We start from the raw sequence: 20,911 nt of genomic DNA on the forward strand, positions 1-20,911 counted from the left end.
TGTTTACCCCATACCAGATAAAAATAAAGGAATAATGGCGGCAGGTTTCTGTTTTAAAGTAATAACCCAATTAGGGATTTAGTCTCATTTAAAAATACATATAATTTATTTAAAATATATAATGGCAATGTTTTCTATAAATTATTCCCACCCAAACATATTAAAAAATGTGAAAATAGATATACTTTCTAAACCATTTATAGTCACCCTACTCCTTCAATTACAAAAGATAAAACATACAACATACTGTAGGTTTATTTTTATTCAAAAAGTTACTGTCTCAAGACATAAATACAAATCAGAAAACAGTACAATTAGGACAATAGAATGTGGAGGACAACAGGTTAGAGTAATATATAAAACATTTTTAGCTGGTTGAAAACAAAGCTGTAAGAACTGCTTTCACAAAGAAGTACTCCTTTCAAGAGTGAGAAAAAAAATCAACTTAGGTTTAAAATCATATATACAGTCCTCTCAGCAGTTCTAGTAAATGCAGTGGTGTGAAAAAACAACATAGGCAATAGTTTTGCACATGACAATATTTGTTGATGGAAAAATCTGTTGGACAAGTCTGTTTTCATTTGTTATTAACCATGATTTAATAAAATAATTGTACTTCATCATGATCTTTTAGCTAACCTATGGTTTTTGGCTACCACAGCCCAATGCTTGTTGATTTTTGATGCTAAGAACTTGAAGCCTTTTGGTATTCACCCATCTGAAGATATTCTTGTATTGCAAGCATATTAAGGCATGGAATGATTAAAATAATATACCTCAAGAACTGAGAGACGACTGACAAAAGATAGATACACATGTAATATAAGTTAATATTTTGTTTTAAACGATGTCTAGCTGCCTAAGCCTCGCAAAATGAGTTGATGTCAAAATGGCAAGTAGCCACTTTCTGTTTTAAACTAATTTATTTGTGAAAGGACATAAAATGAAGTTTAAAGCTTAGCTTTCAAAGAATATTATGGGTTATGAATTCTATTATCCCATCTAATTTACATACAGAGGAAATGTACTGTAACCTGTTAGAAGTATCTTTAACCTGAAGACTGCTTGCAAAGACAGATAGATAAAACAATATAAAATACAAATTTAAAAATCATTTTAAAGCATGAACACTCATGCTTTTCTATTTTTAAACATTGTTAAACTTTCAATATATTTCTGAAACCTCATAATTTTAAGTTGGAATTTAAAAGTAAGAAAAAACTAAACAAACTGCGCAATTATAAAATCAGCACCAATTTATATATATATATAATTTTATTTAAAATTTAGATCCCTATTCCCACACTCTAATAAGCTGTATAATTTTTGTTTAGAATTTTTCTGCAAACATACTACAATAAGCTTCTTTTATTTGGAGACAAAATACAGTGGCACTACTGGAAGGAATATCACAACATTACATTTTTATCTTAAAGGACAAGCAAACTTTCAGGGTTGATAATGGGATAAGCTTGTTTGAGACTGGTTACCTTCTGGCAGTTCACTGCATCTGGATATTTCTGAAAAGTATAGAGAAGCTCTTGGATTTTAAAAATATCTTAAAATACATTTTAGATGAAAAAATTGTAAAAGTTCTGCTTATAAGTTTACTTTTCTCCACAATTACAATATTTAAAAGAAAGCTTTGTTGATTGATGTTTCAAGCATTTAAATTTAGAATGCTAAAAACAATTCCAGGCAGGGGAATAAATCCATCCTTAATTTTGTTTCTTGGATGTAAACAGAAATCCAGCAAAGTTCATCATTACTTAATATACCCAGTTAAATAATGTCAGAGAATTCATATCTGTACCAAATGCCTCTTGAGATTATTATATTTTCTTTAAAAAAAGCATGAAATAATTGATTCAAAAGCCAACTAACAGCGCATAAATAAAATATTTACTTTCTAAGAAAAACTGTAGCTTATCGTCAAATTGTTTACTTGTCCTTTACTTTTATCAGGCAAACAAAACTGCCCCTCAATGCACTTGATCTTGGTAAGCATAAGCATGTCATATTCTCCTTAGAGAAAAATCTGTACAGAATTTCACTGTATCTACCACACTTTATTTTAAAATTTCCTCTTCCACTTAGAAAATGACTTCACCACAGATTTAATTGTGTACTGGTATTAAAACATTGACACCCCAAGAACCTAATGAGAGAGAGGAGAAAAAAAATCTTGTTAAAATTGTCATTCATTTCTTTGTAAAACACATCTGTAAATATTACATTAATACTTGACAATATTAAGTTGAATAACATGCTAATAAAACCAATTTGAAAAATCCCCCCTGTTCAGGTATGTAATTCTAAAATTAAAATGACCACTGATTTGTGATGAAATAACATCAGGTCTAATCAAAACAGTACTTACCTCACAAATAAAACTAAAAGCAGTGACCATGTCCCATTTATAATGTTTATATATACCCCTAATGCCTAGTTAATGCTCTGAACAGAAGCACGTAACATTCATTGAATGAACACACGAATGTGCTTCTGCTGACACATACTTCTGGCACGGGTTCACTGGAAAGAGCTTAAGAATGTCTTGCAACCTTGGTTATTTGCACTATGACTAGTGGGCATAGTTTTCTAAAAAGGCATTTGAACACACAGACTAAAACATCCAAAAACAATACCAATATGTAGAAAATTTAGAAAATCTGGACTGAGTGAATGAACAAAATGACGAATTTTTAAAAATCCAGTAAGGTGAAATCTGGCAAGCTAACTTATACTGATGCTTTTCTATACCCTTGGGAAAAGAATATTAGATTAAATCTAATATTGCTTGTCATTAACTAATAAAAGTAAAAGTAGACAATGAATGGAGCCAACTCCCCTTCATTCATTAAACAAGACATAAGTTTCAGTTATACATACTAAGTTAGGCTATTCTATTAAAATTCCAGCACTATGACAAATAAAATTTTTAAATTTTTAATGAGCTAGTAAGAACTGATACTAAAGCCAGAGGTAATGAGGTAAGACTGGGGTTACAAAGGGCTCTTACTTGTAAATTAAATCTCATTTTAACAAAAGTCATAGAACTCAGGAATTGTTTTAACCTGAAGGGCACTGTATTTTCAGACCAGGAAACAAGTTATCTGATTGTAGCCGCCTTGTTAGAAATTACTAAGTAAAATGTTTGGAATCCCCAGTAACAGTAACAAAGAGGATTTATGTACCCCACTTCTTACCTGTCATCCAACAAAACTACCACCACTACTGACCTTTGGTCTCCCCCACCGCCCAACAAGGTTCAGGGTTCTCCTTTTTTTGTTAGAATCAGAATTTGGGTCATTAGAATGTTTCCACCAAAGAGGCCTAGATGATGTATAAAGGTCCCTTCTAGCCATAACACTCTGTGACTCTGAGAAAGGGAAGTTCTGATGATGAATCAAAGCATAAAATCACAATCAGTAAATTTTAGTGTAGAACGTCACATGAAGATGAACTCAAGTTCTTTCCAAACAGAGTGCCTAGTAGAAACCACCTGAATAGATTTTGTTTTTTGTGTGAACTAGGTTTTAAGTAAGTTCGTCTATTAACATTAAATTAGCGCCATTATACTGAACCCTTCCTTTTACCAACTTCATAGTATTGATAATACTAATAAGAGAATCTCAACACAGGAGAAGATTGACATTAGTGACACTCTCTTTTTGTGTTAACAAACTATACCTGTTTCTGGTGTTACATTAATAAACACTTAAGCTTGTACTTAAAAAGTAAAAATAGAAGCTCTGGTATGTTGTGACAAAAATGGTGCTGGGCAGAAAGCCACCACAATGGGATAAAGCAACGCTGTTCTCAGATATACAACTAAATCATAAATCTAGAATCTTGGGTATGTGCAACCCAACTGATCTGCTCAGAGTTTTCATATTACCACTTCTGAATCATGTGGATATCATGTTACAAAAGACATATTTAGGATTTACTTAGTTTAGAAATAACAAATTATCTATACTAGGATGCTTTAGGTTACTTCGTTTACAATTAGACATTCTTAGAACTGGGTATAAAAGAATTTAGGTCCCAATTTTACTATTGTTTTTGATGAATTACTTATCGCAGGCTTGAGAAAAAACAGATGTAGGTATTATATAAAGGCAAATAGATTTTCACATTTAAACTATTCTTATTCCATTTCTTAAATTATTGTTGAAACAATGAGGTGAAGTTTAATGTACATTTTAAAATAAATTAGTATTGACTTAAATGCACATAGTCAAAAAGACTTTTTAAGATACCTGAATCTTTAAAATGATTGAGCACTGTTATGTGACTGCTGCCATCATGTGGTAATTCTATAAAACTACAGGTGTAGATGCATGTGCTACGTTTCCTAAGTAAACTATTATCCTCTTAGTTATTAACATATTCAAAAAACATGAGAATGCCAAAAAGTTTTTATAAATAATAATTATTAGATCCCTATCTTTGGCATCACTCAGATTGTAGTTCTCTGTAAATGTTAAATGTTAAAACATATACATATAATTTATATTGCTATTTTGTTATTTCAGGAATCTTAAGTGAAAAGTGCTCATATGTTTACTATAGTTAATCATTTCAATTTCTAAATTACTCTTGGTGTTTCTTCCAAATAAGGTCTGACTTTAGGAAGTACAACAGAGGAGACAGCATTAGATTTTTAAATCAGAAGGAACTCGAATCAAATTTCTACTCTGACACTAAAGTTGTACAGCTCTGAGCAAGAAGACACTTAACTACCTCATCAGTTCAAGTTTGCTTGGGTATAGAAGTGGGATCCCACCACCTCCCGCACAAAGTTGCTGAGAGGATCAAACTAAATCATGCCTAGCATAATGTCCGGCTCTCAAACACTAGCTTCTTTCCTTTTTTCAAAGAAGACAGTCCAGGTGAACTAGAACATGAACTCTTTGAAGGCAGGGGGGGAGGACAGCATCACTCATTTTAGCACCCAACTTCCAGCTCAATAAATTTTTTAATTAATACATTTCACCATATCTGCTTTAAAAAATTCTCTTCTATTCTTCATCACAATCACTACCTTTATACTTTACTGAACAAATTGGAAGACAGAGGTAATCCAGGTCTTGGATTACCAGGGAACCATATACTGCAATGTGCATTTAAGCTACAGAAATGGCTAGGCCTAAGTCACCTATGCTACTCAAAGTATGGTCTGCAGTCCTGGAGCAATGACTGTCCTGGTTAGATGGAGAATCTCGGGCTACACTCAAGACCTATTAAAGCAGAATCTACATTTTAATAAGAACTCCAGATGATTCACATGCACATTAGGGATTGAGAAACTAAAGGATCTAAATGTGGCTTGTCCAAAGATTTCTGTGCCTGCTATTCTATGAAAGTGTCCTTTGTCTCAAATAACTGGACTAGTATGTTAGTGTAAGTTTGTTGAAATTCTTCCAAAAGCTATCTGAAAGTAGATTATGAGGTGAGGGTGACCAAGGAGAGAATGGTAGAAATAGGGATAGAGAACGACGCCTCAGAGGATGATGCAATAGCTACCTGAGATAGTAGGTATTCTATAGGAAGAAGCAGCATAATGGGCAGACACTAAAAAGTAAGATAGAAGGGCACTTAACTGATTTATTTGGCAAATAAAACTAAACACCTACTATGATAGGCAGAACTCAAAATGGATAAAATCATTACTGCCTGGAATTCAGCCTATTAAGCAAAATGTAATACTCCTATTTCACAACACCACTCTGGTAATTACCAAAATAAAGTGTATACAAAGTGTTATGGGAGCAGAGAATAAAAATCCAGATAATATCTATCTGCAGAGGTCAGCAAAAACTCCACAGGTTAACATCAGAACTGACTATTAAAGGAAGAATTCACTAGGAGGAAAAGGAAAGGGGGCAATTCTGGCAGCGAGAAAAGCTACACAAAGTAATGGAGTTGTAAAAGAACATAGTGTGTCTGAGACCAACTACAAGATACGGTATGGCTGGAGGGCAAGATATATGTAAGGAAAAGGACACGGTTCAGCTGGCAAAGGAGCCAGATCACAAGTGCTTTTTGTCTACCAGGCTGAGGAGCCAGAATTTTTTAACCACAACGGGGAATAAAACCAGTGAAAGATCTGAAACTGAGTGAGAGGATTAGATCTGCATTTTAGAAAGATGACTCCAAAAGAAATAAAAAGGAGTGGTAGGGCAGCAAGATCAGTTTAAAGACTACTGCAATAGTCCAAAAGAAAACTAAGGAGGACTTGTCAGGGAGAATATGGCAGCAGGGACTCATCTATAAGAAGTATTTAAGAAATAGAACTGACAAACCTGACAATACCTAACAATAACCAGTTATCTTAATCCCCTTCTCCTTATTATCAAAGCCTTTGTTCAAGTTCTATCTTTCACTATGCCTTCTTATTATGATTATGATGATGATTATTTTCTCTCATTCATCCTATCCATCCATAAATGACAAGGCAATGTTTCTGAAAAGTCATTCTGATCATGCCACCTCCTAATTCAAAATCTTTCAATGAGTTAACTCAAGCCTACAGGAAAAGTCTAAATTCCTTAATTTAACACTCAAGTCCCAGTTGGCCAGATTCAAAGGCACTTTAAATCTGTTAACCACCACTGCATTGCCCCCTCTCATCCTCCCCCTCTGAAATCCCTCCCACCTGCCTCTTTCTCCTATCAAATCGTTTTTATTCATTCTCAATGTACTGTCCCAGCTCTTCAACCTCAAAATCAGGGGTTGCCTATACTTTTGATTTTGAATTAAACCTACTGATTCATCCATAATTGAAGCTGGATCAAAGAAATCAGGTTTCAATTCCGTTCTCTCTCGCCTGTTCTTTGACGGTGGCTAAGGGGGAAAAAGGAAAGAAGTTTACAACTGCCGTATCAATAAACCAGATACTAACTGAAAACACTGAAATTAATTAACATTAAGTGTTCACATGGACTGCGTAATTGCAATACTTTAAATACTGTGTATTTACAATGTAAATTTACAAAGCCATAATCATATACATATTAATAAAGAATATACTCTTACACATTTTTGTTTAATTTCCAAGTTTAACTAACTTTCTCATTATATAGTATCATGTACCTTACAATACTTTAAATACTATGTACTCTAACTACAGAATGCTTAAAATGACAAAAGTAATTCATTTATAGAGAATTATTCTGAATGGTGAAAACTAAAAAACACATTTTTCATTTTACTTTTAAGGAGAATATGCCACAGTATACTAAGAAGCAGAATCAGGAGACCTGGCTTTTAAGAAGTTTCAGCTTTACTGTGTATTATTAGTTTTGTCTCCTTGGATAGGCTGTCTAAGCTTCAGTATACTCAATCCTTTCAACCTACCTCATAAAGCTGAATGAGATATGTGGCAAAATGAAAAATGTAAAGCGTTTTGTATATGATAAAGCCACAATTATATATTGTTAATAAAGAATATACTTTTACATATTTTTGTTTAATTTCCAAGTTTAAGTAACTTTCTCATTTGATATGGGAATTTGTGTCAATAACAGGTTAGTTACAAATTAATAATGCATATTTTAATAAAGGTAAATAAGTAGAAAATTGTAAGGTGATGTGCTACTAAGTGTAACATTAAGGAAAACGTATTGCTTAAAATTTATATATTCCTAAATTAACCTAAAAAATTTATCATCTTAAACTAGGATCTAACACCCTTACCAATCTCACCTTCTTCTCATACACTCAAACACCTGGCAACTATTTTATTTAGTAATTTTGAAAAACTTACTCTTCATGGAAGGTATTTCTCTCTCCTAAGAAATATCCAACTTAATTTCTAAAAGTTCTAAACTGAGAATCTTACACAATTATTAAGTTTCTTACCAAGTCTATATCCATAGTGTCGAAATCCATTCCCTCATTAAGATCTTCAATCCTCCCTTCTGAGGACATCATAACATCTTCAACAATTGGCTCTTCATCATCTTCCATTAGGCTTGTACCACGCCGACTAGAGAAATATAAAACAAGGTCAAGATCTGAACCAATGTTGTGACTATTAATATATTGGCAGCAACTATGTGGCTCTCTATATTCAAGTGTAATGGAAAATGATGGAAATAAAGGTCAGGGAAAATGATAAGGCATTGATCATGTCATCAATGATGTTAAAACCCCAATGTTCACTTGTCTAAAAATGCTAAGGAGTTATATTTATTACACATTACTTCAGTACATTAGCTTGATAGTTTTAATATCCCACATAAAAGTTCAATGAGAATTTCCCACATGGGAACAAACAAGATACCTCAAATCCTTTTTCAAAGTAGGCAGGGTACAAATTAATAAACAAATATAAAACAGAGACCAAAGAAATGACATTTTCAGAATATATATATTTTTCTACTAATATATAATGTTAATTTTAGCCATCAATCACTCATTCACTCGGTACCTAGAGTTTACTAGGTACTCAACTCACTCATTCACACAGTGCCTAGTATGTGCCAGGCCTCTACCTATGTCCTAGGGATTAAAAAAAAACGAGTAAGACATGGTTCCTGCCCTCAAGGAGCTCACAATCTACTATGGTAAACAGATAAATTAATTATGACAAAATGCAACACATACTGCCAAGAGAAATATGCATCAAGCACTATAAAAAAATGTACTGAAAGAGAGTAATTCTGCTTCAGAAAGGAATGAACATTTATGCTAAAACATGGATTCTGGTGCCCTGTAAAACTCAAAGTTAATATATAGAAAAGTAAAATAAAAATTAAGACCAAAAATTCTATATGTTCTGACATAATTACAAGGAATAAACTTCAAGTTCACAAATTAGTCCAGATCAGCATAAAGGAGTCAACGTAATAATGAAATTGAGAGTTATTTGCTGTTCTCCAGTTTGGCCAACATTTCCTTCTTTCTTCACTCATTTAAAATCCACCTCAATCAATTATTTACTGAATGCTTGCTTACAATTTACACACTACAATGTTGAGTTTTAAGAGTAATATAAGGATAACAACACATGCAGCATCTAATCCAGGCTACCTGGACAGGTATTCTGACAACAGTCCCTATTTCCTAAGAGTTCTGGATAATAAATGATCATTTTACTATATATAGTAGAGGCAATGCTGAAGGGAATATGTGTGCTTTGTGGACCATGTTATAGAAAACCAGAAATCCATCCTGTATTTCATTTGGAGTATAAAGAAGATATATGTAATATAAACTAGAAAAAAATCAGAAAGATAATTTAGAAATATTTTCAGTTGCAGGGCAAATACCATTTTACACTGTAAAACAAAAATGTTTTAAAGTCTCAGACAATAGACAACAACCAAAAGATTTTCTGGTAATAATCATTTAACTGGGATTACCTCTTATAGTTATCTGGGGACATTTATCTCTAATGGGAATTAAAACAAACTACAAACAAAAGGATAATGAGACTGTGGAAAATCTTGGAGACTGGTAGAAAACATTCAAGGGAGAAATGCAGACCAAATGATTCCAAGGCAGAATTCTGGAATTTATGGACTGGGTGACTGGTTGGAATGTAAGAAATTACTTGTTGGATTAAGCATGAAATAAGAACATATATTAATGGGAATGTGGCCATAATATAAAGAATAGGGAATTGAACCAAGAGATAGAATAGATTGATAACCATATCAGACAAGTGAGGGTCAGAATCTATACATGTGGTAACAGTATACTTTGCAGAGGTTACCTTAAGACCACTATAGAGATAACTAAAGTAAATTTAAATAGACTACCATTCATGTGGTAAATGATTTCTTAAAAAAACAGATGAAATTATCATTTAAATACCAACAAAATGAAACAAAATATAAATTTTAAAAAGGTAACAATTACTATCTCCCGGTACTAAAACATATACCACATTTATGTTAACAAATACAAAACTTTCAAACTAAAGAGGTTAATCAGGATCATCATATCTACCCCTTTGAACGAATCATCTAAAGACTGCCATTTCTTGTGAGCCAAAGCTGGTATTTGTAGTATCTCATACAGATTCCAGTAAAAAAGAAAAGTATTTAAAAGATAATCTACAAATTTTTTTAGCATTGGACTTTTATCCATTCAATGAGCATTTACTTAGAACTTTGTATATGCCAAGCATTGACAGGCAATGAAGGTGGTCCCTGCCCTTGAGGAGCTCACAGTCTAGAGAAAGGGACAAATTCATAAACAAATAATTACAATACAATGTGGTTAAGTGCTATAAGAAATATGGACTATATATAATGTTATGGGAGCAAAGATGACCATAGTTTCATGTAACGTGACACCTGAACTTGTTCTTTTATGGTGATTTTACCAGTTGCCAGGAAACGGGATATGATCCTAAAATGTGGGCAGGGGCCATATTTTGAAAGATCTTGCATGCCATAGCTAAGGAGTTTGGACTTTATCATGTAGGCAATGTGAAGCCATTGAAAGATTTTAAGTAAAGGAGTTACGTGATCAGGTTTTTATTACTTAAGTAAAGGAGTTACGTGATAGCACTTCTAATGATGGAATGGTGGCAGGGGCACGGTTATGGTGAGAGGATAAATGGGAAATTTGAGGGAAGAAAATGAGTTAGAAAGATAATACAATGGTTCAGGCAAGAGATGAGCACCTGAACTATGGTGGGAAATAATTAAGATGTAACAAAACTGGATTTTTAACTATAGTTCTGTGTACCAAAATAAACAAGGATTCATATTTAAACTTTTCCAACAGATGAACCTAAGATTGGTCCTTCAGCTAACTAGTTAATATTTAACTTTACAAGTTTTTTCTTTCTGTTGGAAAGACCAATTTTTAGTTCCTTGATTATTTCAGCTTAGTTACTCTAGAGAGTCTGCTGAAATTTTTAGATAAGGCACACATTAAAATGTTAAAATGAATTAGTGAACTTCCTAGACTCAGACAATAAGGCACTCTCACTTACATGGCATGCTGAAGGTTAGTTCGCAGTTTAACATAGCTCATTGCTGCTCTCTCCTGCTGCTGCCTTGCTTCCTCTTGTTGTCTTTGAGCTAACATCCATGTTACCTGCGTGCTTCAAGGAGAATTTTATTCTTCTTTTAACTTAACTTTTTTCTATGTAATTAATAAAGTTAATAGTATGAAAATACCAAACGTACTTACTTATAATCAAGAGGAGTTTGATGATGTTCAGTCTGCATTGGATAGACACTCATGAAGCTATCCTCAGGTCGTAATCTTTTGGGCTCTCTCATAATCGTTGAGGTGAGTTGTGGTGTCTGCATCATCACTGGTGTGTGCAGTGTTTGTTCTCTGCTTAACCACATACTGTCACTACTACTGCTTTCTTCAGCTGAAAAATAAAATTAACAGCAGTGAAGTTCAGTCACTAATTCTGACTAGCTCAATGTCTAATACAACCTGTTTGGGTCAACAAACATCTGGTTACTTTCTATAAGCTAGTGCTTGGAACAAGGAGATACAAAGGTATGTACGGTGCAGTCCCTGCCTTGCCCTTACAGAAAGAAAATACAAGCAGTTACAACACAGTGGGGTTAAGTGTTAGAAGAAAGAAGTACAGGTGGAATGGCGGCGTTGAGAAGGACCAGGGCCAGCCACCCAAAAGTGACTTCTGACTAGAGTAGACACTGTGTAGGCTGTGAAGTTTTCTACCCAGGGGGGAAGAACATAAGCAAAAACACTGAAGCATGAAACACAGTGACTGACCCACAAAACTTGCTGATGTTCAGCAGTTTCTGACTTGCATAAATGGCAGTTTCATAATGTTCAGACTAAGAATTTGGTACTCCTGGAGTAAGTGACAAAAAGTAAAGCTGAATAAAGAGGCAGGAATCATTTTATGGGAAGTCTTAAAAGCTGTGCTAAGATGACAGAACTACTGCCAATGGTATTAAGGGAGAAAAATGTGGTGAGTTACGTATTTTAGCCCAAGTATGTGGTTGCAGTATGGAGGGTAAACTTAAGCATTTGAAGACTAGCAAGCAAACAGGCCAGGTAGGATGCCAACTTGTAGCCCGAGTGAATTAGAGGTGGGAATAGGTCCATATGCACATTACACAATGGACTAAGATCAGGTTTCACATGTGCAAAAGGTATTTATTTTCAAATGTCTGTAGATGGTTGCCACGATTAATAAGAGACAAATTCACATGCAAGAATTACTGAATTCCTAGTTTTTTTTTTCATTACTGATTTGTGAGGTGAAATCAACAGCATTTGATGAATGAACATGACTTTGGAAGAAGACTATTTTACTAGAAGATTACATGTGTGCATTGTAAATTTTTAAGGAAAGAGTGGAAAGAAAAATGCACTAGTAACTAATGCCCTAGTATAGATGCATTAGACATAAATTTCAGAGCTTGCAATATAATTACGTCAGTCTTTAGGTTCTACCATGTTTAGGCTCCAATTTTGTCTTCAAAATTGCACTGACCTAGCCAACCTATCAGTATTTATCGTTCCTTCTTATAACTTACTAATGCTTTAATTTCTATGGTTCTCTGTGAAAACATAAGCAAAGAGAGCACTGACTCTTTATGTAAAAACTGAACTATCTGGTTTGATAATCGATCTTTAAGATGTTATATAAATAGCAATTCATATGTGCTCCATGAAATCTAAGGAAAAGGAGAGTTGATGGCCCACCACAAATGTATTAAATCTCTGTTCAGATGAGAAACATTTTAAGATTTATAGTGATATGCAGCAAACATCTTTTAATTTGGTAACTTTTCTACTTCAAGAAAAGAAAATGTATTTTAATCTCCTATAAACCATCAGCCCTCGCTATTTCAACTGGTCAGAGCTACTGTAAGAGATATCGCCACAGACTGGGATGCTGGGGCTATATAACCAACCAAATTTAAAAATCTAAGACTATATAAGTTATACATTGATGCAATTTATATTATTGGATAAAAGATACTAAAATCATTAATCCACAGGATAACCAAGTTTTGGACATTATACACCATGGGCTAAAGAATTATGTGGCAATTTAAAAATATGGCCTCTAAAATCTTTGACACTCCTCACACTAACGGGTGGGGAATTGTGTCCCATCCCCTTAAATCTGAGCCCTATGATTGCTTGGTCAATAGAATATGGTGGTAATTATACTATGCCAGTTTCTGGCCCTGAGAAACTGGCAGCTTCTACTTCTATCTCTTGAAACACTCGCTCTTAGAGCACAGTCACATGCTGTGAGGAAGCTGACAGTCAAATGTAGATGTGTTCTGGCAGAAAATCTAGCTGTGTTTCTAGCTGATAGCCAGCATCAGATGTATCTGTAAGTGAAGATACCTCCATTAAGACTGCAGTCATCAGCCTCTTGAGTCTTCCTAGCTGAAGCACCAGAAATCATGTCCTGCTATATCCTAAGTTTTGGGGTAGTCTGATACTCAGTAATAATAACTGAAACAAATTTTGGCAACTATGCTAATTTGTTTAAAGGTTCCTAAGGAAATGAAAAAAATCTGCAGGCTTATTTTGAACCAACCCTGGAGTGCCAGGAGTCTAAGAGATTCAAGCATCATAATGCATTCCTCAAAGATTAATGACAGCAGTTTGTATTTCTATCAAGTTCTTCATGATTAATGACCTCTTCATAAACAAAAGTTATAACCGCTCTGAAATCTGTTGCTCTACTTCAACTACATCATCTCATCTCTTAGGTAATGACTAGCTCTATAATAATTCAGTCCATATCCCTATGTATGTAGTATAGCCCAGTGATTAAAAAGCAGGAGCTCTAGAGTGAGACTGCCTGGCCCTGCTACTTAGTATCTATGTGACCTTAGGTAAATTAACTTAACCTCTCAGTACTAGTCTTCACATCTGAAAAATGAGGATGTACCTAAAGAGTTTGGAGAAGTGAGTTTATGTATTTAAAATGCTTAAGAACAATACATTCACATGTAACTGGACACATTGTGCAAGGTATTATTTTAAATCCCAAATTAAAATATCTCAAATTAAAAAGGTGAACCTTAATGATAATTCAGTTGGTAAACTTAAGGGATAAATATAAAGAGAATAAATTATATTCTCACTGAGTGCGAGCTGCATGCCTTCAACTACTTTCCGTTTTCCTGTTGATGGTTTTGATTTTTTACTCCTCATTATTGATCCCCGACTGCTGATTCCACTAATGACTGACATGGTGTCATCATCACCACCAGCCAGCAAAGAATTTCGGTAAGACATCAGTGGAAGCCACACATCTTCTCTTCGTAGTGACATCTGAAAGGTCATGAACTTTTCTAAGTAAACATACCTTAAAAAGAAGCAGAAAAAAACACATCAGGTTTGATACATAAAACTGCCATTTTTCCCTTTTTGTTTATTCTTCCTAAAAATCTTCAGGCTCACATACCGTATGACATATTCAATGTCAGAATTAAATAAAAAGGTAGAATGTAACAAAATAGCGGTTGATGGTCTACATTTTCTCAAATCATATATAGTAACAAATAATAGATAATAGTATTTTCTTTCTTAAGATGTCTCTGTTCCATTCTATCTTTACAGGTCCTCTGCAAGAAGAACATATCCACATTTACAGAAAGAGGACTGCATTTAAAATCACACAATTTCGGTGCTAATCCCAGTTCTACCAACTCCTAGCTATATGAGCATGGACATATTACTAACTACTCAATTTCAGCCTCATCAGCAAACTTGAGAAATTTTCTATCAAGATTCTCACATTAAACAAAATAATTCAGAACATTTCAGCTTAATATTTGTTGAACATCTACTACGTCCCAGGCATTAGAGATAGATACAGAGATGAATCAGATATGGTCCCTATCTCCCAAAAAGTTTCGGCCTGATCAAAGTCATACATCTACCCTTGGATCCAAGTATCACAAGGATTCTATGGCTTATATGTAATATACCATTCAAAATCCAAGTAAGGTTTGTGTGACTACTATGTACTAGGTATTTTTCTCTGGGCTTCTTTAACTTTATTCCTACAATCTTGTGAGAAAGATATTCTCCCCGATATGACAGATTAGGAAAGAAGGGATAAGAAAAGTAACATATAAGTAATAAAGCAGTATAAGCATGATTCAAATCCCATGCTTCTGACACTCAGTTGAGTGCTTTCAAACACAAACATAAATTCTATCAATTAACTGTAAAGTGCAACCCAAATACCTGCTGTCTTAATGACTAGTTCCAATAATTTAAGAATTACCAGTTTTGAAATCCATTAAAGAGAAGAGCTAGGAGGTATCAGTTACAAATGCACTGCTTGGTGGTAGTTCAGTGCTTCTTCCTAATTACAATATATTTCAGCTATACACAGTACTACTTTGTGCCTCAAAGGTCTGTAAACTTTTTATCATTCTGCGAACTAGTACCAGTCTGCTACAAGATATGCATCGTGAGCCAAAATATACTGTGAGATTTGCATACAACTATGTATCCACGACATAGCTTAACAGAAAGTCCAGGTAAGTAAACCTCCCTGATGCTATTTCCCTTGGCCTTCTCCCCTACCACAGAGGTTATCACTGACCTGAATTTGCTAGTTATCATTCCCATGCATATTTTTGTACTTTTAATAGATATTTCTCTATAAACATGATACCACAGTTTAGTACCTTCCCTTTTGCACCCAACATTATGTTTTGGAAAATAACCCTATTGGAAGAGTGACATCAGTTAATGCTACAGCAGTAGTTATCTTCTAGTACATAAGTATCAAACCAACATGTTTTACTTTATTTTTTTATATCATTCATATACATACACATACATGAACATTGTGGTTACTAGATTCCCCCCACTATCAAGTCCCCACAACATACCCCATCACAGTCACTGTCCATCAGCGTAGAAAGATGCTATAGAATCACTGTCTTCTCTGTGCTATGCTGCCTCCCCCTGCCGTCCCCCCACCATTATGTGTACTTACCATACTGCCCCCTTTTCCCCTTATCCCTCCCTTCCCACCCATCCTTCCCAGTCCCTTTCCCTTTGGTAATTCTTGGTCCATTCTTGGGTTCTGTAAGACTGCTGCTGTTTTGTTCCTTCAGTTCTTTCTTTGTTCTCATACTCCACAGATAAGTGAAATCATTTGATACTTGCTTTCTCCGCCTGGCTTATTTCACTGAGCATAATATGCTCTAGCTCCATGCATGCTGTTGCAAATGGTAGGATTTGTTTTCCTCTTATGGCTGAATAATATTCCATTCTGTATATGTACCACCTCTTCTTTATCCATTCATCTACTGATGGACACTTAGGATGCTTCCATTTCTTGGCTATTGTAAATAGTGCTGTGATAAACATAGGGGTGCTTATGTCTTTTTCAAACTGGACTACTGCATTCTTAGGGTAAATTCCTAGGAGTGGAATTCCTGGGTCAAACGGTATTTCTATGTTTAGTTCATTGAGGAACTTTCATATTGCTTTCCACAATGGTTGAACTGATTTACATTCCCACCAGCAGGGTAGGAGGGTTCCCCTTTCTGCACATCCTTGCTAGCATTTGTTGTTCTTAGTCCTTTCGATGCTGGCAATGCTTACTGGTGTGAGGTGATATCTCGTGTTGTTTTAATTTGCATTTCCCTGATGATTAGTGATGGGGAGTATCTTTTCATGTGACTGTTGGCCATCTGAATTTCTTCTTTGGAGAAGTGTCTGTTCAGATCCACTGCCCATTTTTTATTTGGGTTATTTGCTTTTGGTTTGTTGAGGTGCAGGAGCTCTTTGTATATTCTGGATGTCAACCCCTTATCAGATCTGTCATTTATGAATATATTCTCCCACACTGTAGGATGCCTTTTTGTTCTACTGATGGTGTCCTTTGCTGTACAGAAGCTTTTTAGTTTGATATAGTCCCACTTGTTCATTTTTGATTTTGTTTCACTTGCCCGGGGAGATATGTTCATGAAGTTCCTCATGTTTATATCCAAAAGAGTTTTGCCTACAGTTTCATGACTTACATTCAGATCTTTGATCCATTTCGAATTTACTTTTGTGTATGGACTTACACAGTAATCCAGTGTCATTCTCTTACATGTAGCTGTGCAGTTTTGCCAACACAAGCTGTTAAAGAGGCTGTCATTTCCCCACTGTATATCCATGGCCCCTTTATTGTATATTAATTGACCATATATGCTTGGGTTAAAATCTGGACTCTCTATTCTGTTCCACTGGTCTATGGGTCTCTTCTTGTGCCAATACCAAATTGTCTTGATTACTGTAGCTTTGTAGCAGAACTTGAAGTAGGGAAGCAATATACCCCATTTTATTCTTCCTTCACAGGATTGCTTTGGCTATTCGGGATCTTTGGTGGTTCCGTATGAATTTTAGAACTATTTGTTCCAGTTCGTTGAAAAATACTGTCAGTATTTTAATAGTGATTGCACTGAATCTGTAAATTGCTTTAGGCAGGATGGCCATTTTGACACTATTAATTCTTCCTAGCCAAGAGCACGGGATGAGTTTCCGTTTGTTAGTGTCCTCTTTAATTTCTCTCAAGAATTTCTTATAGTTTCCAGGGTATAGGTCTTTCAATTCCTTGGTTAGGTTTATTCCTACAATTTTATTCTTTTTGATGCAATTGTAAGTGGAATTGTTTTCCTGATTTCTCTTTCTGTTAGCTCATCATTAGTGTATGGGAAAGCCACAGATTTCTGTATATTAATTTTGTATCCTGCAATTTTGCTGAATCAGATATTAGTTCTAGTAGTTCCAGAGTGGATTCTTTAGTGTGTTTTATGTACAATATCATGTCATCTGCAAACAGGGACAATTTGACTTCTGCTTTACCAGTCTGGATGCCTTGTATTTCTTTGTTTGGTCTGATTGCCGTGGCTAGGACCTCCAGTACTATGTTGAATAAAAAGCAGGGACAGTGGGCATCCTTGTCTGGTTCCCGATCTCAGAGGAAAAGCTTTCAGCTTCTCACTGTTAAGTATGATGTTGGCTGTGGGTTTGTCATATATGGCCTTTATTATGTTGAGGTACTTGCCCTCTATACCCATTGTATTGAGAGTTTTTATCATGAATGGATGTTGAATTTTATTGAATGCTTTTTCAGCATCTATGGCAATGCTCATGTGGTTTTTGTCCTTCTTTTTGTTGATGTGGTGGATGATGTTGATAGATTTTCGAATGTTCTACTATCCTTGCATCCCTGGGACGAATCGCACTTGATTATGGTGTATGATACTCTTGATGTATTTTTGAATTTGGTTTGCTAATATTTAGTTCAGTATTTTTGCATCAATATTCATCAGGGATATTGGTCTGTAGTTTTCTTTTTTTGTATCTTTGCCTGGTTTTGGTATTAGAGTAATGCTGGTTTCATAGAATGAGTTTGGCAGTATTCCCTCCTCTTCTATTTTTTGGAAAACTTTAAGGAGTATGGGTATTACGTGTTGGCTAAATGTCTGATAAAATTCAGCAGTGAATCCATCTGGTCCGGAGGTTTTGTTCTTGGGTAGGTTTTGAGTACCAATTCAATTTCACTGCTGGTAATTGGTCTGTTTAGATTTTCTGTTTCTTCCTGGCTCAGTCTTGGAAGGTTGTATTTTTCTAGAAAGTTGTCCATTTGTTCTAGGTTATTCAGTTTGTTAGCATATAGATTTATATAGTATTCTCTAATAATTCTTTGTTTTTCTGTGGTGTCCGTTGTGATTTTTCCTTTCTCATTTCTGATTCTGTTGATGTGTGTGTATTCTCTTTTATTTTTAGTAAGTCTGGCTAGGGGTTTATCCATTTTCTTTATTCTCAAATCAACATGTTCTATACCTTAAACTGACATAAGTCTGAAGACCTAGTATCTAACACGGTGGTCATAGATGATAATACTGTATAATTCTATAGTACTACATAACTGAAATTTGCTAGAAGAATAAAACATTTCTCATCAAAAAAACAAGGGTAAAAATGTGAGGTGATGGATATGTTAATTTTATGGGAATCCTTGTACGTCAATACAGCTGAAACTTTTTTTTAAGATTTTAAAACACAGATCCATTGGAATATATGACTGTAATTTCAATCCCAATCCAACCAAATAATCTGTAGAAATAAGAGTCATTTTTGACATCTGAGATTACTGGAAATCTGAACAGTGAGTATATAATAAACTTAAGCATTTCCGTTTACTTAAAAAAACTCTGTCCATTTTCACTGTTATGTGGTATTCTACTATATAACAATCTATTGATCCCATATTATGGTTGATAAGATATGTAGGTGTTTTGAGATTTTCTCTATTCAAACAGTGCAACAGTCAAATTCTTCTATGGTTCTTCTTGTACACCTGTGCAAGGGTTTCTCTAGGTTATCTACCTAGCAATACAATTACTGGATCATGGTAGGAGAATCTTAAGCTTTACTAGACATTGCCAAATAAGGTCCAGAAAGTGGTCTTATATCAATTTATACTATCACCAGCAATGTAAAAAAGTCTCTGTGAGATTCAAGATGGTGGAGTGAAAGGTAAGACAGAAAATTCTTACCAAAACCACATTTAGTATGAAAAGATAGTTATACTAGCCCTAAAACAGCAACAAGAAAGTAGGCTGCACCAGACTGCATACATACCTCACTAACAGAGCAGACCTCACGAAACAGGGTAACGCACGAAAGCCTTGATTCAGTGGGACCCAAGCCCTTACCCCATTTCAGCTCACCAGCAGGAGGAAAGGAAATGGAGCAGGGAGGGGGTGGAAGCCTAAGACTGCTGAACACCCAGCTCTGAAGGTCTGCTTTGCAGCACAAACCTATATTGTTTTGTGCTCTGGTGGTTGTTGGGGTTGGGGAGCTGGGACAGGTGGACTGCTTGAAAGACTGAGGTTTCAGCTGTTTGTGGAGGAGGGGATCCACATCCAGCAGCTTTGGGACAAAGGAAAGGCAGGTGGTCTGAGAGGCTTCCTAGCAGCGAGACAGCTGCTGAAGCAGCAGGGTTTCCACTGAGCTTGCTGCATGGGAGAACGGATAGGTGGAAAGGGTTGTCTGGGAGTGCTCTGCCCAGCAGATTGGGAACTCTGAGGAGCTTCAGGCGCTCCATACCACTGGCTACCTTTTAGCTCTGAGGCCCCCCACTGTGACACACAGTCTACTGCACTTTCCTCCTGGCCTACCGGCACCTGTTCACAAACCGGGAGTTACTGCACTGGCATCAGGTGACCCAGAGGGAGTCCCAACCTACAACAGATAGAAACACCAAGCACAGAGGCTTAGAACTGTGTACTCGGCCCACTGTCTCTGATACTGGACACATGCACTGCAGCCAGTAATTAGGAAACAGCTCTTTCCTCCCCCGAGGCAACAGCGTCGCTCCTCTACAACCACCCAACCTCACTCTAGGGGCTCAGCAGCGCCAGAGACTAGAGCTTCTGGGCATTAGAGGACACCACATATAATTAGGAAACGTCAGAGGAACCTGGTTCATACCAAAATCTCACAGACCCCAGAAAAAGTGCCAAATGAAACTGAACTTACAAATCTGCCTGAAAGAGAGTTTAAAATAAAAATCATAAACATGCACACAGAGGTATAGAAAAATATTCAAGAACTCAGGGACAAACTTAAAATGGAGATCCAATCATTAAGAAATTCCATATCTAAAATTAAACATACAATGGAGGGATTTAAAAGCAGATTAGATGTAGTAGAAGAGATGGTAAATGGAATAGAAATTAGAGAACAGGAATACAAAGAAGCTGATGAACAGAGAAAAAAAAGGATCTCAAAGAATGAAAGACTATTGAGAGAACTGTGTGACCAATCTAAACAGAAAAATATGCACATTATAGGGGTACGAGAAGAAGAAGAGAAAAAGGGATAGAAAGTGTTATTGAGGAGGTAATTGCAGAACACTTCCCCAGTCTGGGGAAGGAGATACTCTCTTAGGCCATAG

General features: G+C 35.4%; 1 protein-coding gene across 2 annotated transcripts in view; it reads right to left on the reverse strand.

Moving 5' to 3' along the window:
* Positions 1 to 244: 244 nt before the first annotated feature.
* Positions 245 to 20,911, reverse strand: part of STAG2 (STAG2 cohesin complex component) — a 137,975-nt gene continuing 117,308 nt past the window's right edge. The window contains exons 29-34 of one of the 2 annotated variants that reach the window (XM_037015396.2): positions 14,073 to 14,296; positions 11,161 to 11,350; positions 10,961 to 11,071; positions 7,870 to 7,996; positions 6,775 to 6,852; positions 245 to 2,158 (exon numbers count right to left, since the gene is read on the reverse strand). In XM_037015396.2, the coding sequence (XP_036871291.1) occupies positions 2,135 to 2,158; positions 6,775 to 6,852; positions 7,870 to 7,996; positions 10,961 to 11,071; positions 11,161 to 11,350; positions 14,073 to 14,296 (754 nt within the window). In that variant the 3' untranslated portion in view covers positions 245 to 2,134. The remainder of the gene's footprint in view (positions 2,159 to 6,774; positions 6,853 to 7,869; positions 7,997 to 10,960; positions 11,072 to 11,160; positions 11,351 to 14,072; positions 14,297 to 20,911) is intronic. The other variant, XM_073227859.1, reaches the window with a different exon arrangement.

The sequence above is a fragment of the Manis javanica genome, chromosome X (assembly GCF_040802235.1).
Source record: "Manis javanica isolate MJ-LG chromosome X, MJ_LKY, whole genome shotgun sequence".
Classification (NCBI taxonomy): Eukaryota; Metazoa; Chordata; class Mammalia; order Pholidota; family Manidae; genus Manis; species Manis javanica.